The 27,507-nt window shown below is 43.4% G+C and overlaps 1 protein-coding gene across 4 annotated transcripts in view; it reads left to right on the top strand.

Moving 5' to 3' along the window:
- SAMD12 (sterile alpha motif domain containing 12) overlaps nt 1–25,040 on the top strand; it is a 172,694-nt gene extending 147,654 nt beyond the window's left edge. For 2 of the 4 annotated variants that reach the window (XM_061373440.1, XM_061373438.1), the window contains one exon: nt 15,827–25,040. In XM_061373440.1, coding sequence (XP_061229424.1) covers nt 15,827–15,849 — 23 coding nt within the window. In that variant the 3' untranslated portion in view covers nt 15,850–25,040. Of the gene's footprint in view, nt 1–7,774; nt 7,855–13,761; nt 13,836–15,826 lie in introns of those variants that run through there. The other 2 variants (XM_061373441.1, XM_061373437.1) reach the window with 2 other exon arrangements.
- The last annotated feature ends 2,467 nt before the right edge of the window (nt 25,041–27,507 follow it).

Genomic DNA, 27,507 nt, shown 5'->3' with positions numbered 1-27,507 from the left:
GAAAGTGTGTTGTCAAATAAATCATCCCTGGTGAAGTATCACCATTTTGGTTTTACCTTGGAATCAAAGAGCTGATTTCCCAGAAGTGTTACTCAGAATAAGGAGAGACAAAAGACATGCTTAGATGCAGACTTAGAAGGGTAAGTCTGGCGTACATCGTGACACACAAAGGATGAACTGGAATAGTGAAGAATGTTTTTGTTTGGAGCTGCTGACAGTGTGGGTGTATGCAGTAATCAGTGCCAACACAGACAGATAAGACACATATCTGATAGAGAGAGAGACAGATGATAGATAGATAGATAGATAGATAGATAGATAGATAGATAGATGTGTTTTCCTGATTCATCCCCATGGGGCAGATTTGGGGGGAATAAACCTCAAAAACAAGCCCTTCATTTAAAGGTACAAATAGGTTCTTTTCCCATCTAGATATCCTACGTTGAAATTGAATTTAATGTTTCTGTTGGAGTGAGAGGCTGGCTATTTATATAATTTGATTTCACATTCGATATTAAATGGCTGAAAGTTTGCAGACTGTTCCAAAAATGTAACACAGGGAAAGGGTGTCTGATGACACTAGAAACCAGCTACTGGCTAACCCCTGATGCAGCAGGGTTACAGGTCATGCTTTTAGGTGCTGGAAAAGTCATTAATTCCTCAATCATAGCGTATCCATACATCTCCGTGCATAAGTTTTGTCCTCTTCGTACACTAAGAAAATTCTGTGGGCTGGGGAGATAAGACCATAAAGTCCCAAAGACTAAAAGGATTGGAAGCTACTCCCCATTATGTGCTTCTGGGTGGTGAAAGCTCCATTAGTGCCAGTCAGAAAAGGCTGAGGTGATTTGCGGTGTAGTCACAGAAGGACATTTTACAGCTGGCAAATTGCTGGTATCAGACCTTCACAGGTTTTTATTTAGGGAAAGGAGAGGTTGAAGAATCAAAGCACCTGTATTGGAATTAACAAGAGAAATGGTCAACAGGGCACAATTTCTATTTCAGTCCTCCAAATCCTTTGTCTGGTCCTTAAAATATCAAATAAAGATTTTAACACTATAGCAAGCACTGGAACTAACAGTGATTTATCATAACTTGGTATTAAGAAAGGAGTCTTGGATGTTCACAGCAAAATCAGTAATTCTGCTGCCATGCAGAGGAGTGAGGACCAGCCAAGCTACTATCAGAAACCTCTATAGAAATGACCCAGGGAGACTGGTTTTCACCTTTCTAGTGGTTGCCATGGTCTTCCAAAGGCAAAGTTACCAAATTAATTCTGTCTCTCACAATCGAACTCTATAAAGCATTTTTAGAGTGTGTTATTACTCATCAGTATGTAAAAATGGCACCTCCTTACTCAAAAATCTGTTCCCTGTGTGTATTCAGATCCATACATTCAGCCTTGGTTAACTAAAATAGTTTTGTAGCCTTTTTTTCCCCTTTAGCTGTGTAGATGCAGCACAGCTCACAGTTCGTTTTCTCACTTGTTAACTGAGATAAGCAGTTGGGCAGTTGAACAGTTGGACTAGATGATCATTCCAACTGAGCTGCTCAATGAAAACCTTGCTCTTATGCATTACTAGATAAATTTTGAGGCCCTGTCTACCTGCAGGTACGTCCCAGGTTTCTCCATGTTCCCACTGTCGACAGCAGTAAGGCTCTTCCTGAGAGTGATCAAGTCTGGGGCTGGGGACAGCAGGCAGGGACTGGCTCTGCACTCACTGTGTAGGCAGTCTGCAGGTGGAACCGTAGGTATCAGCAGTAGGTGTCTAAAAATAGTTGGATGAATCTGGGCCACTCTTTCATTTGCAAGACCTTTGCTGGTACAGCAGACCAGAAATGCCAAGCATGGTAGTTAGACTTTGGGTTTTATGTATTACATATAATGCAAGTAGATAATGTTGTGTGATGGGGAACGGGTATCAGTGATACTTCTGTCCTGGTCTTTGGTAGATGATTCGGTGTGGTTTCAGAATGGATCCAGATCCTTACCACAGATTTTAAAGACCATTTGGAGAGATCTAATTAAGCTTTGGCTGTCAGAAGAATAGAAGGCTGCGCCTTTGCCTTGGCTTTAATGGAGAACATTATCAGGCGTTGTAGAGGCTGCTTCAAAGGTTTTGGAAGCAAAATCTCAAAACAAGGGGTAGAAAACAGGATCTCAGACCTGTTTTTCACATCTGATGTAGTGGGGTTGTGCAGAGATATAGCCACTCCATCATGAGCTTGTATCCTGGACACTTGTCCTGCAGGCAGTCTGCTCTCTGGGAATAGGGGTCATTTTCTTTAAAGGTCATTGCAAATGATATCTCAGCGTGGTGTTATGGATGAGTTGCTGGATCTGCAGAAAGTAGGTATTTAGTCATAATCACTTGTGATTATTTTATATATGTAGTCATGACTGATAGACTTTGTGATATATATATGTTTCACACGGCATTTTAGCTAGAGTTATTATAGACACATAGCCTGTCTTGATCCTAGGCAGAGAACCTGTCTATATTTTGCATTTATTGGGCAAAAACTGGTTTAAAAGTGTTGTGTATGCTTACAGGCACCTCATGTTGTCACACCAGAGATGATGGCTGTCTAGCGATAGACACGGTGAACTCTTTGTTCATGGGCAAATGAGTATGCAATTGTGCAGTTGGTTTGTAAAGCACGCCTGAATGAACAGCCCTCGATAAAAGCAAGATAATCACCATTCATTAAAATTTGTTTTAAAGAGCATGTACATATATAGACTTTCATTTCTGTATCTTCTATGTTAACTCCAAATCAGTGTCATTAATGAAACTGAGTAATTTGCTGTTAGCTGACAATGTGTTTACTGAGTATCTAAATTTAAATATCAGGACTATAACTGCAGTGCATATTTTTCCTATGTACTTTCTTTACAAATGGCATATGCCTCATTTGTCTAATCCCTGCTTCTGTGATTGCAAAATAGCCAGGTTACATAAAAACTACTAAATTATATATTTGCATACAATACTGCTGTGGCTCTGCTGAAGCCATTTTGGGCTCTTCAATGCTTATAGGTTCTTTCATTGAAATGGTTTGTTATTTCATCAGCAGTACTGCAGAGCTGTTCCAGTCTTTTGCTTGGAAACAATTTTTTCATCATTCTACTCCAATTGCTGCAAATGAAGTAAATAATATTTAGTAAAATAAGTAATAAAAGACCATAAATGAAAGTACTGCTAATGTAGTTCTTCCTGCCATTTAAACCCATGGGATTTTTGTAAGTCGAATTTCAAAGTCTTTGGGTAGAAACCAGCCTTTATTTAAGTGTTTGAATAGCACAGTGGGACCCTGATTCATGGCTGGGCACTGACAAAGTAACACTACTAAAAATAGTTTGCAGAGTTGGGCCCTCCAGTAGCAAAAGAAAAGTCGGAGAATGCATAATGTGGAGAAATGCTGTGGCTGTTGCCAGTGGGTCTGCTGCACCTATTGTTATTTAAAACCAGAATTAGCTGTGCCTGTTATCTACCGCACAGTCTATCCATTCGCAGGCTGCTGGCTTCATTCTTTATTACCTTTCTAAATCGAGTTAAGCATCAATGTTCTTTGGGAGACCATAGTCAGCATTAGGCGAAACACAAGATAGGACTCCACTTTATGAATACTTCAATTGCAGAGATGGCTGAAGAGGCTCCTGCCGCGTTCCTCCCCGCTCCCTGCCAGGACTGCTCTAGCTATGGGGGAGTGATAAAGCCGATCTGAGAAATGAAAAGGTTTAAAGCTTTGGTCTATCTTTTCTCATGAGTTTATTTCACAGGTCCATTGTACTGTGCAGCAGGGTTGGCCCAGCAGCAGGGCAGGGGAGGAAAGGAAGCAGAGTTGGAGGACCACCTCTGTCTCCACCATTTCGTGATTCATCACAAGGAATTGTGCTCCCAGTCTTGTGTGCATGCTGGAAGCAGAGCCATGGTCTTCAGCTCAGAGGTAGAAGGGGAATCTCTTTCCATTGCATGAAGGTGCAAAGAGAAAGCTGGCTTGGTGGTGAACAGAACGATTCCCATTAGGCATCCTGAAGGGACACACGATGAGCATGCTCCAGTAGGAGGTAGATATTCCAAAAATACCATGTGGAGTTTGCATAAGTAAGGATGTTCTCAGTCTCAGCACTGCATATACCATATACTTTAGCATAGGAAGCTATGACACAAAGGAGAACTTGCTTTCCACTTTCCAGGAGAGAAGGGCAGAACTGTTGGATCACCTTTCTTATATACCAGCTTCAGCAATCTTACTTTTTTAACCAGATATATCACAGGTTATTTACTGCTTAAACTCTGAAGATTTAGAAGCAGAAGCAAAAAGGCTTTTTTTTGAAAGCTGCTTTTATTTATTTATTTTTTTTTAATACATAAAGCCATTAATATCTGCAAGATGAAAATCTGGGATGGATTTATAGCAGTGGATTTAGAAGTGCTCACTGGAGCGGCCTGGCCTGTGTAATAGCAATGCACAACATCCATGTGCAATGAAGAAACACCTTTCAGTGATATCAGGAGATGTCATTTCCTGAGATATTAGAATGAATTTCTCATCTGGAATCTGGGCCAAGAGGTTAGAGACAAAAGTTCTTGTTGGCAGGCGGTGCTATGGTGATCACAGAGACGTCTCCAGGATGCTCCATTAGGGCTGCAGATACAGTAATCTCACGGGAGCCTCTAACCAGAGAAAGCTGTAAAAAACAGGGGGGCCTGAGCTGTAGCAGCATGTTGTAGTTACGCCCTAGTGAGGTGAGATCATTTCTCTTTGTAGTCTCAGAACTGAAAGTAGAAGCTGAATGACAATATCATTAAGAAGTTGATATTTAGCACGTTTACAGCTCTCTTGTTTCCCACCCTTTGCAATCAAACTCCAGAATCCTGAAATCTAGGACTACAGAGAAAAATCCCTGTATTAGTGGGGTGAACTAAGTGGCAGGTCCTGAACCTCTCACACTGCTTTTCTGACAAGGCTGTTGTTTAGTTTTGCAGTCTCTGCAATATCATCCCTTCATTTTTTTCCATTTAGACATCTTATCAGTACAATATTTAAATATAGCCTCTTCAGCAAGGCACAGAAACTCCTATCTAACCTCCTATCTAACAAGTGCCAGCATCCATTTCTTCCTGATGCACTCACTCTGGTGCAGCCTAAACAGGGAGGAGCAGAAAATGTCCTGCCAGTGTTTATTATTGGGCAGTCTGTGATAGTGGCTGGGCTTGTAAAACAAATCTGATGGTGTTGCTACCAGAGTAAGTTAACAGTGAGGCTACTGGAAGACTAAGTGTCAGTGCTGAAGATGTGTTGCATCCTCTTCTTCAGTGACCATGCACCGAGCTGCCTCGCATTTACCATGGGGTAAGGGCATACACATGGACAGTTAGAGCAGAGCATCTGTTCTGCTGTATATCCAGACGCCGGTTACCTCGCAGTAATGTGTTCACGGAGGCATACCCTTAATTATCCTAAATACACAAATTCATGATGCAAACTGGAGATTTCAGACATATGGACATGCCAGAAGCCTCAAATCTCTTGTGGGTGAGGCTTTAGAAATGTCTCGAGGGGTTACCAGAACTTGTTGCAACCCCAGGTCTGCTTTTGAATGATGTGTCAGCACTCGTTTAGGATAAATAGTAGAAGACTTGTAAGAATCATCAGAAAACATTTTCACAAGTGACTTGGAAATCAAAGTCTTGTTGACTTCTAAGGAGACTTTGGTGTGCAAATCACTTGGGTTTTTAAAAATCTTGTCCATCTTCTTTCTAGCCAAAAGCTGTTTCATGCTCCAGTAGCAAAAATTCTTCTTTCCTTCCTGCCTGCCTGCCTGCCTGCCTCAGAAATTGAATTGGGATCCATACTTTCCTGGCACTGGAAGAGAAACACCACATCCCATTAGGTGTTTCCCCCTGATTTTAGAAGCACAGAAGTTTGTCTGCGCATGAGTTGCGATAAACTGTTTGGCCCAAGATAAAATGGTAGAACTTCTCCAGTTACAAATTCCTACCCCCTAATTGCCAACCATAGCTAAAATATGGAAGGTGTTTAATAACAAGCAAAGGATGATTTTTGTTTGCTCTAGTTTTACTTACCTATGTGAATTCCTTTACTGCGATGTCCATTGGTTCATATATTGCTTGTGGAAATGGAAAGCAAATCAGTGGCAAATAGAAACAATTTGGCAACATGGACACAATAAATTATGCAGCTGCAAAATTATACCAATAGTGCTGAGTAAATAATTCCGCTAAAAAACTTCAGTACTTTGTGGACTGTTTGCAGGAAGCATCTCATTATCTCAGTTGTGTGTATGAATTTCTAAGAAGATTATTTAGTGTGTAATTTCCTTGTCAAATTCCGATATCCAAGGCCTCAAAGGAATTTAGGCCTCTTATCCCTCACTGGAATCTGTCTCATTCTTGATATCGGTAGCTACGTAAGCATTAAACATGCTAATCCCTATCATTGCAGTACCTACATTTCACATGCTAATTGGAATTTTTAACAATCAAATTAAGCATGAAGTTCCAATTCCTGTCACCTCTTGTTTGCCATTTAATTGCTGGATACCTACTTTGAGCTCACCATTCAGCTTTCCTGATAATCAGTGAAGAGAGGAGCTGCCAAAGAATCATTTATCCAATGTGACAAGTAAGTAGGTGGGTCACTTCTAAGGGCCCTGTCCTTTTCCACTGCTTGTCAACGAAGCCTGGATAACCAGAGTAAACTGGTTGCCTGTCTAGGGTGAGTGAAATGAGCTTGTCTGTGCAACCACCACAGAAGCTTCAGAGCTGGTGTTCTGGAGAGGAACTTCTCATAGCTCAGCACAGGCAGGGATGGATTCTCCTGTCCCACTTTTAGCTGTGATTTGCGTGTATCTGCTTTTGCAGTCTGCAGTTATGCATGGAAATACCCCACTAGCTTCAATCAAGCTATGTGTAGAAGTACCATTGAATCATCTCAGAAGTCCATACAAGTTTATTTATTTACATCTCTAACCTTAAAGACAAGCTTCCAGGTGGGAAGCAGATAGGGTATATAGCTTTTTCTGGTGCTTTTCCACTTTGTGCAGAGCAATTATGTACTTATTTAACTGTACAGCAAAGGGAAGTCTAGTGGTCCATGATGAGGATGAGGCCTTCACCTTAAACACTGAGTTGCTGCTCTGCTGCATATTTCCCTTTCTTGCATCCATCAGTCCATACTGGTATGCTCTGCAATCAAAGAATCCCCATGACGAATTAAAGTCTTTTTCCTGATATGACATTTATCCCCAAACCCCTCTGTTGAAGTATGGCAATGCCCTTCTTTATGACTTTTAAAGGTCAGTTTCTACCTATTATTATTTTCTGCCACTAAGTCCTGTCCTTGATTTACAGTAGATATGCCTCCACTGCAGCACCTGAGAGCATGTCCCTGCCCTAAGTGCTGGATGCCCAGCCTGGCTGGTGATGACTGTGTGAGGGGGTGACAGGGAGTGTAGCATCTTCCCAGGCATAGGCTTCCCTTGGAAGGAAAAGTGGCTTTGCAGGCAGTCAGGGCAATGTGGAGTGCTCCAGCAGGTCCTACAGGACTGTAATATGTCCCACAGGACCCACATACAACACATAGCAAACGTGGTCCATATCAGTTAATTTGGACAAAGGGGGATGTTACAGACTATTGGTATGGGAATGACAGCAACCAAATACAGCACCACCTCTGCAGCATACTGAAGAGCTGCTGTGGTCTGAAGCAAGGTTTATGCATTTCTGTGCAATTGTATTTTCAGGAACATGTGTGATGCAAAGAGAGACAGAAGTGCAGGTGCTTTGGATAAACTCCAAACTGAAATAATGGAAAAGGGGCAAATCAGAGTAAAGCAGAATTTACAACTGAACAGTGAGTTTGTATGCTAAGATCATTATTACTCCCCAAAAACTTGAATGACTGATCATCTCTCTGAACACTGGCTAGATATTCTTTGTTTCATACCTGTCATCTTTTCATTAATGCCTTCTTCTCTTGGCTCTGTGGTCAATACAGCCCATATCATTTCAGGCCTTGGACTTCACGCCTGACTTAAGAACCAGTTTGATATAATCAGCCTATCCTTCATTTATCAAGCCCTTCTGCAGAGGCAGCATTACTGGTATCTAGGGTCTCTAGTGGGTATATATCAAGATACAGTCTTAATAATCACCTGGGGAGCTCTTCAGAGATGGTAACTCATTTTGATCTCTGTAGTTCTATTTTCCAGCTGCCCAGACAGAGACACGAAGCTTGATTTGCAGAGAGGCAAGCAATCTCTGCTGCCTGCCTTGTCACAGCATCAGTTGTGGGGTGGAAGAGAGCCTCTGCTTCAGACAGCAGCTTCCCTCACTGCAGCACTCTCCCTGGGCTTGGTCCTGCAGCTGGGAGAATTAGACTGAAGCCTTTGATTTGATTTGGTTTTTAGAGCAGCAGTGGTGTATACACCGTGCTAATTTCTCTGTAGAACTCTCTGAGGATGCTTGGGAAGAGTTCCCTGTCCTGGTCACAACCAGACTGATGAGGATAAAATGGTGAGTGCTTTTTTTTCAGACAATCCAGTGGCCATGGAGGACTATGCTGGATTGTGGCATTGACGGTACACTGATTTGCCCTTCAGATGGCAATCAGTAAGAGAGATTTTCCAAATATAATCAGATCCTTATTGAGAAGTCTGCATAGATGGTCAGACTTTGCCATCTTTATGGTCCTGTTGTACTCCTCCTTGTAGCTGCAGCTTCCAGACCCAGAGTACATATTCCAAACTTTCACTCCTCCGTAGGGTTTTCACCTACCTCAGGAGCCCTACAGAACTCTGACAGCCTGTAGCTCTTGGTATTGGAGCCAGGAGCTGAACAGATACCAAGTGCAGCCTTGTAGCTATCTTTGTGCCTAACTAAGAGCTCTAAAGTGAGGCACTCTTCTCACTGATGTCTTTTGAAATTGAGGCATTTTCTTTTCATGAAATGGTTGGACACCGAGTCCATGAGGATAGCAATCATTATTTTTCAGATGGAGGCTGGACACTGTGCATTAAATGTGGTAGGCCACATGCTGAGCTGCAAGGATAAAGCGATACCAAATGGCACCAGAATGTTCTTTCTCTGCGTCCTGTTTTGAGGCTCAGAGCAGGGCAAGGGTTCTGAGCAAAACACTGATGATGTGATGTGATTATACAGACAAAGGGTGTGTATTAATTCATTAATCCAGAGGGCTAAACAAAGTTACTTGTTAGCTACTTGAAGGGTGGGGGCTGAGTTTGTACACTTGATGATGTGGTTTTGTTTTGTTTTGTGGTAAATGTGTGTGTGCATATGTGCAGTCTTTCAGGTGGCTTTAGGAGGTATAATTGCCCTTTTTGCTTGGTTAATCACTTCATAGAATGGAAACTTTCATTTCAGGGAACCTCACAGTGAATATCTCCCTACAGGTGGATGGTTTGTTCCACCTGTTAATCCTGCATAAGCTCTGCATAGGCAGTGAGGGAGTTGCAGCTCCAGAAAGTTTCCAAACCATTTTGCTGTAATACTTTGATTTTTCTAATGAAGTCTTTAGTTTCATCTGATTATGTTTCTTAATTTAATGCATATTTCAGTGAAGATCCTAAAGCAAGTAATAGGATGACATAATGGACAGAATTAATTCCCAAATACTGCTGCATGCTTCTGAACAGGATAGGCTTGAAAGTGCCTTGCAGAATCTGTAGAAGAAACACAAGGACAAGTTCCAGGTGACAAGCAGAGCAGCCACAAAGGCACTGCAGGCCACCTGGGACTGTGTGCTTAATCACCTTGCGTGGGTGCTGATGGTACCACTTCAGACTGTGTCTTTTTTAAGTTCCCTCAGTTTGCACAGTTCCGGGTGCTTCATGTTAAAACCTAGTCTCTTGAAAGCAATAGATATGCAAAGGCTGATGATGTAGTGCAAATGGCTATTTAGAGCCACAGAGTGTGGAAGACTATTCATCTGTGACATCCTTCTTCACTTCCTGCAAAGCACCCCACAAGGACTTGTGAGATCAAGAACACAGGCAGGCAGTGAGAGATATGCAAGATATGAAGTCAGCTATCACATATGCATTTTCAGTTTAAGACAGCGCCAGCTGAGATTATCAGACTCCTTAGCACTGCATTCCTCTAAACCTTTCTGTGTGCTACACAATTTGAGTCTCTAGAGAAGGATGCTGGTGGACAGAATTCTTTGAAAGAAGCCATAAACACTGAGGAAGTGGTTGCATGCACTTTTTCAAACCAACTGCTTGTTCGTTCAAGGAAATCATCAGTATCTGTTACCTCTGTTCAAATGCAGACGTGTTTTCACTTTTCCTTGTCTGTTTGCAACAGCAGGTAGGTGGTGGGATGTATCTTGTGTAGGGATGAATGAACCACTTTGAAAGAGTCTCTCCCAGGATTTTGCCTGATTTTTGAACCAGATTTATAAGCTGGTGAAATTTCCAGCTGCTGATTAGGCTGAGACATAAAACAGATGTACTTTCTTGGGACAGATTTTTTTTCCTGAGGTTTCCAGATTAACACTGTGAACTCGAGCTCAGAAGACATTAAAAGGCTTTTAAGGTATTTTTTAGAACAAGTCTGGAGTGTGAGCTCAAGCCCTTAAGAGAATTGTTCACTATGAGCTCTGATTTGTGAAGGAAGGGGCAAGGAACCAAAATTCCTGCATAAATGATCTGTACACAGAATCAACGTGTGTCCTCATTTTGTTTAACCTAGTAAAGTTGCTGAGAGATTTGCTCTGGTTGGAAGGCTGGAGTTGTGCGTGACTCATGAAGAGACTCTTGGCTAATCTATTGAAGGCATTGAACAGCTTAGTGAAACACATTTTGGACAACTACATTTTCAACCCATTCTGTGTGAACCAACTGTGTTCCACAGAGCAGCTGCAATAACCTCTGACTAATTGGCTTTTCAGAAGGTTACCTGCTGAGAGCATCTGCCATGACATCCATTCTCCCAGAAATGCTTCATCTCAGAATTGCCTGATGCAGGCTGCAGAGCCCAACATCGCACACAAGAAGTGAGCTTTCTCCTGAGTCAGAATATAGGGGAAAGGATTTGCCCGACCTTGTTGAATGTTCATCATCTGTCTTGAGGCACCGAGCATCCTTTTGAAGCCTTCCTTGAGACGAGCTTTGCCACCGATCCAGACAGTGGATCTGCGAGCGAGCCAGGATCCCGCATACCCACGTACTGGCAGTGGCTTAATAGGGCTCTCAGAGTGCGCCAGGCAGCGTCATGCACAGCGCCGTGCCTGAGCAGGCTGTGCTCAAGCTGCATGCCAGCTGCTGCCAGCAGCCCTTGCGTGGATCTGGGGCAGCTCACACTGAGAGTATAGCAGTATGTAAATAACACCAAGGAGTTTATTGCATGTAAAGTCTCTTCCACATTTCTCATATGGGAATATTTATTCAGTAGCATATTTATGGTGATTCTGTCAACAGATATTAAAACTGTATCCAGGAGGATTAAGAGTACCTGGTTATGGGAGAAAGTTGTCCAGAAGAAGAAGTGTCTTCAAAAAAAGAAACCCTGAATTCATCCCTACAGAAACAGCAACTCATGTGTCAGCTGCCGTTTGTTTTAAAGACTCTGCTCCTGGAGTCTTGTGATGATACATCAATGTCCCTGATCATTTGAACAAAAAAAGTCTTGCTTCATGGTCAGGTTTCATAGTTCATGACAAAAATGGCCTCACTAAAAGTAGGGGTGAAGGGAAAGTTTTGGTATTTTTCTACTGTATTAACACTGCATTTAGCAAACAACATTAGATAACCTTCAAGTCTGTATCAGCTACAAGGTCTCAGCACTGAGGGGGAAATCAGGCAAGCCAGACCAAGACATGAGTGGTTGGGAATCAAAACAAAATTGGCAGTCTTATCAAAACCCATCCACCTCTCTGTTTTCTCTCTCGGCTCTGGGTGTTGCATTCAGTCCATTGATTAATGTGTCACTGCTTACCAGAGGCTGCTGACTGTGACATTCGCAGCGAGGCAGCTTGCTGTCTTTGTGCAGTCCTGAGGCTTGACTCGTTGCCTGTAAGAGTGGGGCTGCTCTGAGGTGGATGGAGCAGGCTGATGAGTGTTGCTTTGCCACCTTATTCCCTCTGGCTCCAGCTACGAACAAGTGTGCCAACATCTGGGGTAACCTTGGATCTCTGGCACTGTTGACTCTGGTTATCAGCAACATGTTAGGTAATGAGGATGTGCAGCTATAGGTGCATTTACCTGGAGGTTAAAAGAACTGGTGCTGCTCTCCACCCACAACAGTAATGCGATAGATTTATGACAGAGGGAAAACAAACTCTGATACAGCTTCTGTCTCATCTGACATGGGACAAATTATTCCTGTCCCTGCCAATGCTGGCCAGCATTTCCCAACCCCTGGTAATCCTCCTTCCTCCTTCCACCATGGTGACTGACCAGGATCAGCAGCTCCCCAAGTAGTTTCGTTTTACATGAGCTTCCATGAGCCTCAGAGAGAGAGCTCATGCTCTCACAGCTCAGTGATGAGGATTCAACGCACAATAAAGAAAGGGGTAAACCTGCAAGTGGGCTGCCAGCCATTTCCTTTTGCCAGGGTACAAAATTCTTCAAAGGTAGCGATATCTCTAGCAAGTAGCAAGATGCAACAAGTCTGCAGTATTGTACAGTGTATTACCAAGTCTCAAGTGCCATGAGAAGCATGAAGTATGGCCTTTCTGACACAGAAGAAATACTAGTAAATGTAGCTGAATGCAGATTTTCACTGGGCTTCAAGGAACAGCTGGTAGCAAAGATAATAAATGCTTGTTTTCTGTATCAGAGTGCCTCAATTATGAAAAATGTGACACATAGGTAATACCACTAGGTTGAGCTGAATTAACGTGTTTAAAATGAATGAAAAATGTGTGCCTTTTCCAGTTAGAAAAGCATCACACAGCACAGGGGCTCAAAAATGAAATACATCTCTGGCTTTGAAATAACTGTTGTCTTTCTACAGCAGCTTCTTGAAAATGTCATGTGAGATTAGATCTGCACACCGTTGTGTTGGTAAGCGTAGGAACCCCTGCAAAGGGCGGTCTTTGTTCCAAGAGCTTACAGTCTCAGGCAAGGTTTTCAAAGACAACTGCTCATTTGTGATACCTTTTAAAAAGATCTGACTTTCAGAGAGTGCTGGGTACGCACTGTTAGAAGAGCAGGGTCCTTAGAGGAGTCTCCAGCTGGGCACCAAAAATTATATAGGGAATGAGGAAGAGTAAGTGATTCTAAAACCATGCCCTCAAAAGACAAGAGAAGAGAAGAGCTAGACAACCACTAAATGCTCTAAATGCAGAACTTAGCAGAATTACTACTGTTCCCTTGACCAGCATCACTGTTCATATACCAACTGGTTCTGCTGTGTGTTCTGCATGGCTGGAAGTGGTTGTGGATGGAGCTCAGATTGGGATCAGTCCCCATTTCTCCTTGTTCATGGGTTTCTGTCTGAAGGGCCAGCTGCCTCATGTCAAGCTTAAGCACAAGTACAAGCCAATGGCTGAGACAATGAGTGAGTGGAGAATTTCAGCTCGAGTGAAACCCTGAGGCCTGACCTGAAGTAATGAGCCAGTTTACCCATTTTACTTTAGTCCTGCAACTTTGTGGCTCAGCAAGGTATTTTCTATTGCTTGGGAGAGCTTTTGAAATTTCCCCTTCTTTGCAGCAGATGAGCTATTTAACCTCAAAAAAAAACCTCCTGCTTCCTCTTTGTGAGACAGGCACATCTCTGCTGATGCCACGCAGATGGGAGATATCCTCCAGTTCACCTGGAATCAAACACTTCTGATGTGAAGTACCAGTCTGCCTCTCTCCAAGTGTAAAACCTCCTCCCCCAGATTTCCCCTTTATCTTCAAACCTGCTTAATGTCACCATTGCTTTCTTTTCTGCCCTGGGGGATGTGGTCAGTTATCTGTCTAGACCAGCTGCAGGCTCAAAACCTTCCCGTATGCTCATCTATGGAATAAAACAATTGCTGGGTTCCAAACGTGCATCTTTCTCAGGCCACTACTGACTTGGGTATCTTGTGTAGTAGATGATGGTAGGCGATGGTGGAATCATTGCACTAGGGAATCTTGAGAATAAAAGCAAGCCAGCTGTAAAAACAGAAATCGAAAGTAGCACTTTTATCAGGTGCATATGCCCACATAAGGAAGGAAATAGCTAAGGAGACTAGTTTTACTGTTCCTTTATTTCATAGGACATATTTACATTGAGGGGTAAAGTGCTCATGTCAGGGTGCGGGGGGGGCCCCCCCCCATGATTATCTTATTCAGCGTTCTTCCAGCATCTACTGATTTAACATCGCACCCTTTCCCTACTTGATCAGACCTTCATGTCCATTGCTGCAAGAGTTTGAGGTTTGGAGAAGCAAATATGGGCAAACTGACAGCTTAGCAGAGCCAGTCAACCTGTACCATCCCAGAAGAGCATGTCAGGTGTGATTTTGAAGGGGTGAGAAGAAGAAATCCACTGCCAACCTGAGTTTCAGCTGATGTGAATGCTGCTTTGGCAGTACCAGCATCCTATCAGCTCAAAAAACATAACAGTACAGCTCTTTCCACATGTATAGACACATATACTCACGCATGAAGCAGGACATCAGCCGCTGATGAGCCCTGTCCCAGCACTGCTCTGGTCAAAGAGCTGGTCAGTAAAACAGGGGATGGGTCAGGACTCTGTGATAAAGCTGTGTCCAAACACATTGAAATAACAGAGTGAACTTGTTTCTGCATGGCTTCTTGGCTCCAGAGGCTAGCATAAGCCTGTGATGGGTTTACATGAATTTTCATTGCTACATGCTGAACAGGTGACTGAATGCTCTTCAGCATGAGCAATCCTGCATGGGCACCCATCTCCAGGTCAGAAAGGCAGAAGAGGGAGCACAAACCCCCATCAGAAAATCATTAAAGAACTTAGTCTGGCAGAAACCCCTGGACATGGTTTCACTCAACTGTGCTCAAATAGGGACAAGTTAGGTTGTTCAGGGCCTCTTCTGGTTAAGTTGTGGACCTGGTCAGGTAACTTGACTCATGATGTGACCACCCTTACTAGGAAGATTTCTTTTTCCTTGTATCTAGCTGGAATCTCTGTTGTTCCATCCTGTGCCTATTACTTCTTGTCCTTTTGCTGTGCATCCCTTACAGCTTTGCAAGGGATTTCAGGCAAGGAATAGCAGCCACCAAAACTGAGCATGTTTTACTGCTTTTAGTAGGGAAAGTGAAACTCTCTGCAGCCCCCTGATTATCTTATAGGGTCTGAAGTGCATAAGGAAGTGAATAAGCTGCTTTCACATCTCCTGCACAGCAGTGGCCAACTCTCACCATCCTGGCCATCAGAAATGGTGAGGGAACATCAGTTCCTACTTTCGTACTTGGTGGAGGCTTTCCAGCATTTGGCCATCAAGCCTTTGGTAGTTAATGTAAGCCCAGCCAAACAGAACAGCCTGCTCTCTGGGACTTCCTCTAGGGCAGAGGAAGAGTAAGCAGTGCTTTCACATGAGGCAATAAAATTGAAGTAGGATTTGTTAAATCATACAAATTATTGCTGGTCTGCCCTGTATATTTATCTATGGAATTGATTAAGCACTGAGTTTGATGGGTAAAGCTGATTAAAAAAGTACCAGGGCCACAATATATATTCTAGGAATAGTTTGTCTTTACAGCAGAAGCACATTTACTCAGGTCAAACCTGACTTTTTTTATAGTGGCTGAAATACCTGGTAATTCCTTTGCTGTGTTCTATATTCACTGACTGGTTTTGGTTTTCTCTTTTGTTTTTTACAGCCTCAGCAGAGAGCTCTCCATAAACATTTCCAGCCTCTAAAGCTGCTGTCCTGCCACTTGATATGAAAGCGAACTTTCCTTCATGAAAAATATATAATAAATTGCACTGCCAGAAGGTGACCATGGAGGACTGAAGACGAACTTGAAGTAAAATCAGCCCTCTCGTGATGATGCATTCTGGGAAGACCTGGTTTGCTGTGGAGGAAAACTGTGGTGCATAATATCCAGTGCTAATTTGGTGAAAATGGTCACTGACAGACCTTTAGCTGGAAAATCTTCCAGTTCTCATCACTGTGCATAACTTTTGAGTTCCCTTTAGGGGACTGTCTATGCCCTTCACTAGAAGTCCTGTTTTAGCATGGCAACTACTGGATTCTTTTATTATGTATGCAGATGGCATGATGTTTTAGGAAAAACTTACAGCAATTCTTCAATCTCAGTGGATATGTTCACAATATTACACCCCGATAGGAATGTAAGTGTCTCGTATATGTTAGTTTTGCAGTCTAATGGTATACTGTTAAACGATATCAGCACTTCATATGTGCTTTCTGCACAGAACTATCACAGTCCATATATATATAATGGTCTTTTCTAAACATACTGAGGATCTGTTTCAGTATTTGTGCTGAGACTGCATCCAGCCCAAAGCCCACTCCTAGCATCCCTTCACCAGTTCACAGTAGATTGTGTAGATAGATTTGCACGTGGCAGAGATGTGACTTCTTTTATTGAAACTTAGAGAACAGCTGGCTCAGAGGTAGCCAAGAACAGGGTAGGTTGACTGAGCTGTAGGACACTGTGTCTGCTCTCCCTCTCATCCACCAAATATCAAAGGTTCTCATTTCTAGTGTGCCAATGTGTTTTCTTACTCAGTGAGGGAGAGAGCCTTTCTCAGAGATATATGTGTCCCTGGGTTTGGGCTACAATAAAGCCAGAATAAACTGGAAGAATTCAGCTTCTTTATGCTGGCCACCATTTGTGTTTTAGGCAGGGCTGGGGAATTGTAGTCCAAACCAAACTCTCTGAACAAGGTGAAGTGTAAGACTATACTTTTAAGGAGCAAGACACTCCCTGTGGAGAGGGCAGACTTTTTCATTAACTTTTTCCACTTTCTATCCAAACCAGTATTTTGGTAGGAACTGGGAATAAGCAAATGGTTCCAATAAGCCTTTCAATATACTGTAGCAGGCTCAAGACTGTTGCATTCAATCTGAACATTGCTTTTTGTTCAGTCTCTGAATGGCAGGCCACATCACTGGTGGTATCACAGCTGGCTGTGATACTGTTTCTTCCATGGCGACTCAGTGGAATTAGTGTCTGTCCCTCACATCAGGACCTTCTTGGCACACTCTTTATAATGAACTGATGCCATCAGCATACTGAGGGGACTTACCCATTAGTTCCTTCTTTCTTTAAAATCAAAGGTAGCTTTTTTGTGTACTTGAAGACCGTCACTCTCTCCAGCCTGATAGTCAGGTACTATAGAGTGGCCATTAGCATATATGCCAAACTGTAGGTGAGATGCCATACTGGTGTGAAGATGCAGTGATAGAGAGAATGTGCAGCTACATCAAGAAAAATGGACCTTTCATAGGAAGCTCCCATGTTATAAACTCTAACAGACTATTGTACATTTCATTGCTAGAGAATGGAAGGTGGTGCTCGTATGACAAACAGATAAATATCTTTAGAGCTTAATTGTTTTCAGATGGATATGGGCTTAGGTTTCAGCTCTCCATCCATCTCACATTCAGCACGTTGGATACCTCTACAGTATCCACTCCAAAAGCAGATTATTTTTAGTGATGACCAAGACTTTCTAAGTCACTAGTGATTTCTGATAGTTTGGGTCTTTCCATGGGCTCTCAACTGGATCTCCCAAGAATTACAAAACGGTGACCTTCTCCATTCTCTTTCTGAAAATCCTGTTCCCCAATTTTAAATTAATTGGTGTAAAAATTTTCCTTAAGATGTAAGAATCTTTGCCAATGGCAACATTTGCACATTTAGAGCTTTTCATAGGGTTGCAGGTTGGAATCTGATACCAGGAGACCCGGCCGTGCGCATGGCACAGGTCCACTGTAAGCTTCAGCAAGTTTTACAGCTCTTTCTGCTACAGGCTTTAAAAATGAGCTCTGGCAACTGACATCCATGTCTTGTTGGTACAAGGAGATGCCATACTTCTACAGTAGGAATTCTCTTATTACCTACTGAAAAAAATCTGGAACAATTTGAATGATAAGAGAAGAGTTTATCAAAGAGTGTCGTCTTAAAAGGGTGTATGAGAAGAAGTTACGTTAAGCAGAGAGCCACTAGAAGCATTTTTTGTATCAATGTTAGTTTTGAACATCTTCCAGTGTATGGGCATGAATTTAGATGTGTGCACTTCTCCTGTTAAAACAGTTTGTTTTAAAAGCTTTCCAGGATTTTAGCTATGGTGACCTAGAAAAGCAGTGTTGTAGGCCCTGAGAAATGTGAAAATCAAGTCCAGACCCTTGTGTAGCCAGACTCGGTGAGAAGTCTGCTGTAGGTGCCTCTCGGACAAATCTCCCTTAAAGCTGGTGTAGGTCTCCATCCTACAGCCACCCTGTGCGTGTGGATAACTGCAAGCATAGTTCCCCTGAGCCCCGTGACACTTCTCACGTGTGTAGCTGTCTGCTGGAGCCATAAGGAAATAACTGTACTTTTTGGCTTGTATTTGACTATTCATTGTGTTTGGATTTTTTAATCACTGTTATTCTCCCAAAGTAGGCCATGCTTCCTCAGGGATATTTATGAAATTGTTCTACATCTCCTGAACAACTTATCTGGATCCTAGCGTATTCTTCTGAAAACTTTTTAATACAAATAAACATGTGGGAGAGATTTTTGTTCTTATGAATGGGGGCAGGTACTGTGTTCTCGGAAAGGCTATTGAGTGGAGACAATCAAATCTATTGCATTTTTTATGCCGAACACCTTATTAATAGCAGACACATCCGCTTTTGCTTGGGTCGCAGGAACAGTTCAGGGGAAAGAATGCTTTATCTCTAGTCAATAAATCATTTATGTCGAGAGTGCCAAAGACCAAGTCAACATGAAAGGGAGTGAATCAGTTATTCCGGCAAAGGAAGTGAATTTAAATATGCTCAGAGCCATTAGTTCAGTGCAAAAGAGTGGCAGATTAGTGCTATTTTCATAAAACAGCAATTATCAGCTCTGTAGAGATAGATAAGTTCGCAAAGGCCAGTGCTGCCGTTACACTGATCACTAGCTATTATCCCTGAAATGAAGCAGTACTGCAGGCAGGATGCTGTTCCCTGTGTGCAGACCTGCAGCCTTCCTCCTGTGCTCAGTACCTCTCCTGGCCACCGTGCTTGCCTGATTCCTTTGTGTTGAGAAAGGCTGCATCAGACCCTGCTAAAAATCACTGACAGAGACTCAGCCATTCCAAGTGCTTAAAAACATGAGAAGTCCTGCACTAGAAACCTAAAGGAATTGCTCATCCCAGAAAGCGCACTGCAGCTGAGAGCATCCTTTGCGCTGTTTTGTTCCTAAAGCTTTTCCATCTGCCTGGCTTTCAGTGCCTGAACACCACCCTTTATTCCATTAAGGGAAAGGCAGCCTTCCAGGAGGTGAGTTTGAAAAAGCTCCACAAGTTCTTTAGTTTTACCTGCCCAGCTGTGTGGCCATGCTTTACCGGTGCATGCATTCCTCCCTCTGTTCCTTAGGGCAAGCGTTGTCGCTTGGCAGCAGTTGCAGCATCGCTGAGGAAATTAAACCATTGAAAATGACAAGATTCTGGTTTTGTTTTGCCCTGAATTCTTGGCACACCCCAGGCCAGGCCCCAGCACATTTACATTGGTGCCATCAAAGTCTCTGGAGATGTGTTGGCTTGTGCCAGCCATGGAGCCAGGCCTGGGGTGGGCTTTTGTCACTACTAAAACCAACTTCCCCTTACCCACCACAAAGCCACTCAGTTATTCAACATTGTCTCAGGAAAGCAAAATAAAACCCAGCATCTTTCACATTGGTCCCCTTTTCACAAATGAACTCTGCCATCAGAGTCTCCTTGAAGAGCCCTGGTATATATACCAGGGTCAACTGCAGGACTGTGCTGCGGTTGACCCTGGTATATATAGACTGTGGTCAGTAAGATGTTAATGTAGAAAGAAAAAGTCTTCTTGTATAATTAAAATTCATGGGTGATGGGGGAAGTGTTACCAGCATTACCTGCAGCCTCCTACAGTAAAATTCAGGAGAGTTATCTGGAATGCAGAAAACCCCACCAACAAAGCATATGGGTGATTAGGCAGGCTCATGAGGATAAATCAGCAAGTAAGAAAAGTAGTTGTTTAATGAGGAAAGCCAAAAAATGTATGGGAAGTCAGTGGCAAATAGGTTGGGGCTGGTTAGACCAAAGGCTTTACATATATCCTAATAAATGGCTTGGTAACAAAGTTAAGCCTGGTGCTAGACAGGCAAAGCACAGTGATTACTCACAGTACATGCAAAACCCAACAAATACTCTTGTATTGTATTTGAAAGCAGTAGAAGGATGGAGTCAGACTGCACATTAGAATGTAATTCCTCCTACTCCATCAGTAAGTACAAGTAATATTAAGCAGCAACTATTCAAACATACCTTTAAATTTGTAAATTAACTGAAACCAAAACTGAAGGAAAACTTGCCTGGGTCTCCTCAGGACCAGAATGCATGGAAGATGCTTTAGATGGCACAACCCCCCCCCCCGCCCCCCAATAATTCAAAAGAATGGGTGATTTGAGCCAGAAAACTATAGGCTCATTAGCTTCCTATCAGTCTTAGGCAAAATCATTGAAAGGTTGATATGGCACTATCACTAAAGCAATTAAAAATTGATAAAACCCTCCAAATGATTTCTATAGAAATGTATCATGGCAAATGAAGTTGCTATCACTTTTTGTGATATCAAAGGCTTGTTGATAAAAGAAACTCTGCTGGCACACTGTACTTAGCCTCCTCTAGATAGTTTGATTCTGATAAAGAAAAAATAGCAGAACGCAAAATTCAAATCACCCATGTTAAGTGGATTAAAACTGATTAGAGACTGGATCACAAAAAATAGCTGTAAATATGAAATTATCATCAGTGAGACTCTTTCTAATGAGCTCCTCCCAAGGTGTGCTCTATTTTCAATATTCCTCCCAGGCAAAGAGGAAATTGCTGTTGGCAACAGCCAGAGATGACAAAACCAGGGGTGTGGTAAATGATGACATGGAGCAGGTCAGTGGCAGACAGTAACCTGGAGGACTGCAGAGACAGAAATCCAGGAGAGGTGGCAGCAAGTCCGGCTTTGGGGCATGGGGAGTGTGTCTGGAATAGTACATTGGCTGTGAAGGTGTGACAAGTAATCCACTCAGCATCAGCCCTAGGGCTGCTCTTGCCAGTTGGGATGTAGGACCTGGCATTAGTGATGCTGTCCCAGTTTGTTCGGTAGCTGCCTGCCTGTCAAAAAGCGTATTGACAACTTGGAAAGATTATTTTCAATAGCTCCCAGTGTCGTTCAAGGGCAGGAAAACAGGTCTTATTATAGTGTCAGACTAATGAAGCTCAAGTTATTAATTTATCAGAGGCAATTTGAAGAGGGGACTTGATCTCCTTCTGCAATCACAATCTTCTACCTGGGCAGGAAAGTGCTGTCTGAAGGCAGGTAGCTCTTCTATTTAGAAGAAAAGGGAATGATGTGCTCCACTGGTTGGAAACTGATTTCAGGCTAGGAATTAAGTGCAATTGCCCAACAGGGAGGATAATTACCTGTGGAGACAACTTACTCAGTTACCTGGCATGTTCTCCATCACAAAAAGTCTTTAAATGCATGCAGAGTATTTTTCTAAGTCAATAAGCTCTACCTCAAACTGAAATCCAGGCTCGGTGCAGCAGTTACTGGATGAAGTTATTAGGTGTGTGTTATGCAAGGATTAGTCTAAACCATCAGATGTAAACCTCTGAATTAAAAGTATGCTAAAGTTTCCAATAGTGCAGGAAGGCAGGGCAACCTTTAGCCATTTCTTCACACAAAATGGTCTCAATTTAAAAAGCTTGTACGAACAGAGCTGTACTTGATAGCATTTGGTATGAGCATTGGTAGTTCTACTCACAGCTGTAAGGTTCTTCTGCACTTAATTAGAGGAAGAGAGCTGGACAAGAAAGGACAACAAAAACCCTTGGACATGCAGAGAAAGTCTTGTCTTTCATTAATAATAGCCTGGAACAAAATGCTGTGCTCCGATGATAGGGCCAAGTGCATGTGTAGTCTGAGCAAGGAATAACAAGTGTGGGTTTGCCTGTTAAGTAAGGAGGTAGCATCTTGCTGGCAAGAAACACATTTTCCTGCCTTCACCAACCAGCAGAGAAGCTGCAGTGCTGACTGAGAGCTATGTTGTATGGCTGTGCAGCTGAACACAGTGCTCGAGTTCCTTGCTTCAAAGACAGCAAACTGTTCCTGTTCATGATGAGCCCCATCGGAGCAGGTTAATAAAGCCCTAGAAGTGAAATGACTTCAGTGGGACTACCCAGAGCAATGACAGCTGCCCCCAGCAGTGAGGTTTTGCAAGCCTGGGCCCTATTACTGTTGGCTGGTTTCAGTGTTGTACCTTAGAAATAAGCAAAGGAGCGCTCAGCCTCCGATTCAGGTGTCTCAAAATGGGTGTTGATGGATGTGAGGCAAAGTGTGAACCACCAGAGCCACCTTCTATTGTGCTTCATTGGGCAATGGGGAGCACGAACTAGGATGTATGGTTTGAAGAGTAAACTGTTCACTCAAACAAGAGAAACTATAAAGCAATACTTACTGCAGATTGGTATTGAATCGGCATCAAGAAGTTGAAACAAGAAGGGAGTTAGCTACAGCCATAGCTAAAAAAAGATCTTTGGGGATTCTTGCTCTAATCCAGTGTGAAATCCTAAGAAAATTAGTTTGGTCTAGATTTATTGTTTAAAGAACATTGGTAAATGCTTGCTGCCTGTCAAATAAATTCTGCAGTCACTGGCTTCGGTGTGTGATGGCTTATGAGTGTCCTCACACTGCTGAGACACCTTGTGCTCTGGAGGAGGGTGGTCCTCAACCAGCAGGACTGCAGTCAGCCTGGACCCTGAAGCAGCTGATCTTGGAGATGGCTATGTAACATCTATCTTGCCATAAAAGTAGGATTTCCAGTGCTGCTATAACAGCCAGACTTAGTCTGAGAATGAGATGAAAACCTTCTTTCTGCTTTTAATTCCAAATATATCTAAATACTTTTTCAGAGAAAAAAAATCCTCTGTAGCTGTTGTTACATCTCTAATCATGTTACTTCTATTAAGCCTTGAATACATCTATTTAATGTCATAAGTCACTAAATTGCATAGTGATACACAGGGGTTTTTCTTAAAGCAGGGAGATCGATACTGCAGCAAAACTGCATGTAAGCAATAAGAAGCTGTGCAGAGGGGAAAAAAACCCTCGCTCTGCCCCATCAGATGCTTTGGGGACTTGGTTGGTTAGCCTTGTTTATTGAGAACATGGGTTTGCACCAAGGAAGTTTTACGAGCTGACCCAGGACCTGGTCTCAACACCAGTCCAGATAAACATTTGGAGTCCTCTTACCGCTTCATCTGCAGCCCTTAGATGCAAGAGGCTCCTTCCCCACTCTTCTTCTGGGAAAGGTGCACAAGATGTTAAGCGGCAGTAAGGAAAGCACAGAGCCAGGAGCATCCAGCCAATGCAAAGTATCTCAGCATGAGACCTAGGTCTCAGCCATCTCCTGAGCCCGATGCCACTGGCCAAGGGGAGGAATGTTGCCATGCGGGGCTGACTTGCAGGTGAGGCCAGTGTCCTGTGCTGAGTGCTCTCTTGAAGCCGTTGCGGGAGACACAGACCTTGCAGAATCAGACCCTGTGTTTCAGGGCAGCAGCTGGGGTGCTGCATCTGCTGGGCTTCCCCTGACATACCAGCGAACTGCAGGAGGTGATGCTCTGGCACAGGGAATGACCAGCATCACCCCAGAGGTTGTGTGCTCTGAGGGGAAGACTCCTTCACTTTGCACTGAGCTGCTGGATACTTGGTGAGCCTAAGGGGCATATTCTTGAATATCCCACAGTTATTACAGAATCTGGAAATGGCAGGGATGTGCTTTGGGATGCGCTGGGTTTTGCTTTCAGTTTTTTTGTGAGGACTGCATTTATCTGGACCTGCCTCTTACTTCTTTTTCACAAGTGGGAGTAAGATGGGAGTAATACCTGCCTGGCTCTGCACAGCATAAACCAGCAAAGGGGCTCTTCATGTGGGCTCCTCTATCCTGTGGAGGTGAATTTAACGTTGACGGAAGCTGACCTTGAGTAGAGCAGGTAACTGACAGCTGGAGTTACAGCCACACCTGAGCTGTCTCCAAAGGTTGCCCAAGAACCAGTAGCCCATGGACAGAACCAGATGCCAAGGCTGTGCCTGCACTTCGGCACCGGCAGCTGATGGTGGATATGAGCTGCAGGGAGCAAGAGGGGCACTGGGATGGTCCCGGTCCTGGGAATCAGGTGCCTTGATGCAGGACAGCTGGATGCAGAAAGGCTGAGGGTGAGCCCATGGCCATGCTGTACAAACAGCCTCCTGAAGCCAGCAAGTTCTGTCTGGTCTGGCTGCCTTTGGAGTCAGTTCTGGTTTACATTCGCTAGGGAAATACTTAAGCCAATCATCTCCTTTTAATGTTAACTTGGTGGAAAGCCTAGGAAGATTCCAGCAGTCTAATGGTGAAAAAGTGACATGCTGTCATTCCCAGTTTGTCTATGGCTGAACTTTTCCAATGCGGAGCCAAATGAGGTGGCATAAGACAAAAGCGTGCCTTTTTGTTTGATGTACACTGCATTTCTCCAGGCATCCAAGGTGTTCGTCCGAACAGCAGTGCTTTCTTCCCAAAACAGAAGTTACCATGCAGTCTGAGTTTCGGGATACGAAGTGGCCATCACTGTTAATTCCACCCGACAGTTTTTATAGTTACTCTTGAATTGCTTCTGTTTTCAAAACTCAACAAAACCCAATTTAGAATTCTTTTAACCAATGAAATTAAAATCAAGATTTTGGTATCTTTGGGCATGATCTCTGGAAGCTTTGGGTATCCGCTTTATCATTTTGTATATTTGACAATTTTGTACTCTGCATTGTTTGACTTCATTTGTGCATGGCGATGTATTAAAACATGGAATTTTTATTATACAGCACCAAGCATTTTGTTTGATTTAAACAAGGTTAGGGCTGGATCCAGAGTACCTGAGGTGTGTACAGCAGTGGGTTGCTGTATGGAGTACACCTGCAGGCATAGATGTAACAAAAGGCGTTAATGGAGCAAAGAGCTCTGTTCTGCTGGCAGCGTTTGGGTGTAATTCCAGAGTGACCCCAGTGACTTTCCTTGACTTACCCTGGATTTAGTGCACACTGCAAGGAAGAATTCTGCTTTCATTGCCAAGTGAGGTGCAAGGTCCTGCACCTGGGTCGGAGCAATCCCAGGCACAGCTACAGGTTGGGCAGAGAAGAGATTCAGAGCAGCCCTGCAGAGAAGGACTTGGGGGTGCTGGTTGATGAGAAAATGAACATGAGTCGGCTTCAGTGTGCACTTGCAGCCCAGAAAGCCAACCATATCCTGGGCTGCATCAAAAGCAGCGTGACCAGCAGGTCGAAGGAGGTGATCCTGCCCCTCTACTCTGCTCTCGTGAGACCTCACATGGAGTATTGTGTGCAGTTCTGTGTCCTCAACATAAAAAGGACATGGAACTGTTGGAACAAGTCCAGAGGAGGGCCATGGCAAGGGATTGAAACTAGGTGATCTTAAAGTCCTTTCCAACCCAAACCATTCTGTGATTCTATGATTTCTCAAGGCTTGGGGGGATGCCCCTGTAGGCAGTGAAACACCCTCAAATCAGACCAAACCACAAAATGAGTAAGTACTTGGCTGTCCACGGTGCATGGCATTTTATTGCCAGCCCATCCCCATTTGTTCTTATCATCTATGGCATGACAAAAAGTCAGTGGGTAAGATAGTTCTCAGAAAAACGAATGTTGAAATTCGATCATTATATTGTGTTCTCCCATACAGGTGATTTTTCCTTTTCAGCCATAATTCTGAATGTTCTCATGTTTGTACGGTAGAGACTGACGAGATGTTTTGGTCAAACACAAAATACTGGGCATAATACAAAATAACAGAGTAAAATTATATAGTGTGCAGTATAACTGACAAAGTCCAGAGAAATAGTCATCTGAACAGAAAATATCATGGTTTTTATTGTAACATCTCAGGCTGGGGCTGCTATTTACTAAATTCTGTTTATATCTTTTAAAAGCTTTCTACTCCGTAAACTTTTGTCACTGGGAAGAATATGTTAGCACAGGGAAAGCTCTGGGTTTGTACAGATCTGTGCACGTTACATCTTGGGCTGAAGGAAATTAGAACAATCATATAAGTAAAGAAATAGTTTCTATGTCACATACCCTATTCACTGTTGGGTCTCCATACAGTGGCAACATATTATTACTGCTCTGGGTGCTGCACATTAAGATTATTCCCATTATAAACAATACACCACCTAAATCAGATCTGCTTTATAAATGAAACTGCAGCTACCATGATAATGAAATACTCTTCCCTGGAGATAGAATTTAGCTACTGATACTGTGGAACAAGGAGTTTCCTTGTGTGCTCAGATGGGTTTTGAGTCACAAATCTCACCCATGGGCCTGCAGTTTCTTATAGAATCACAGAATCATAGAATGGCTTGGGTTGGAAAAAACCTTAAGATCATCCAGTTCCAACCCCCCTGCCATGGGCAGGGACACCTCACACTAAACCGCATCACCTACGGCTTTGTTCAGCCTGGCCTTGAACACTGCCAGGGATGGAGCATTCACAGCCTCCCTGGGCAACCCATTCCAGTGCCTCACCACCCTAACAGGAAAGAATTTCCTCCTTATATCCAATCTAAACTTCCCCTGTTTAAATTTTAACCCATTACCCCTTGTCCTGTCACTACAGTCCCTAATGAAGAGTCCCTCCCCAGCATCCCTATAGGCCCCCTTCAGATACTGGAAGGCTGCTATGAGGTCTCCATGCAGCCTTCTCTTCTCCAGGCTGAACAGCCCCAACTTTCTCAGCCTGTCTTCATAAAGGAGGTGCTCCAGTCCCCTGATCATCCTTGTGGCCCTCCTCTGGACTTGTTCCAACAGTTCCATGTCCTTTTTATGTTGAGGACACCAGAACTGCACACAATACTCCAAGTGAGGTCTCACGAGAGCAGAGTAAAGGGGCAGGATCACCTCCTTCAACCTGCTGGTCACGCTGCTTTTGATGCAGCCCAGGATACGGTTGGCTTTCTGGGCTGCCAGCACACACTGAAGCCGGCTCATGTTCATTTTCTCATCGACCAGCACCCCCAAGTCCTTCTCCGCAGGGCTGCTCTGAATCTCTTCTCTGCCCAGCCTGTAGCTGTGCCTGGGATTGCTCCGACCCAGCTGTAGGACCTTGCACTTGGCATGGTTAAACTTCATGAGGTTGGCATCAGCCCACCTCACAAGCGTGTCAAGGTCCCTCTGGATGGCATTCCTTCCCTCCAGCGTATCAACCAAACCACACAGCTTGGTGTCATCGGCAAACTTGCTGAGGGCGCACTCAATCCCACTGTCCATGTCAGTGAC

The sequence above is a fragment of the Neopsephotus bourkii genome, unplaced genomic scaffold, assembly GCF_033783945.1.
Source record: "Neopsephotus bourkii isolate Nb327-2 ecotype Australia unplaced genomic scaffold, CSIRO-AGI_Nbou_v1 NB_1630, whole genome shotgun sequence".
Taxonomy (NCBI): domain Eukaryota; kingdom Metazoa; phylum Chordata; class Aves; order Psittaciformes; family Psittacidae; genus Neopsephotus; species Neopsephotus bourkii.
The sequence above is the reverse complement of the archived record's forward strand: the minus strand, read 5'-3'. Positions and strand labels throughout refer to the sequence as shown.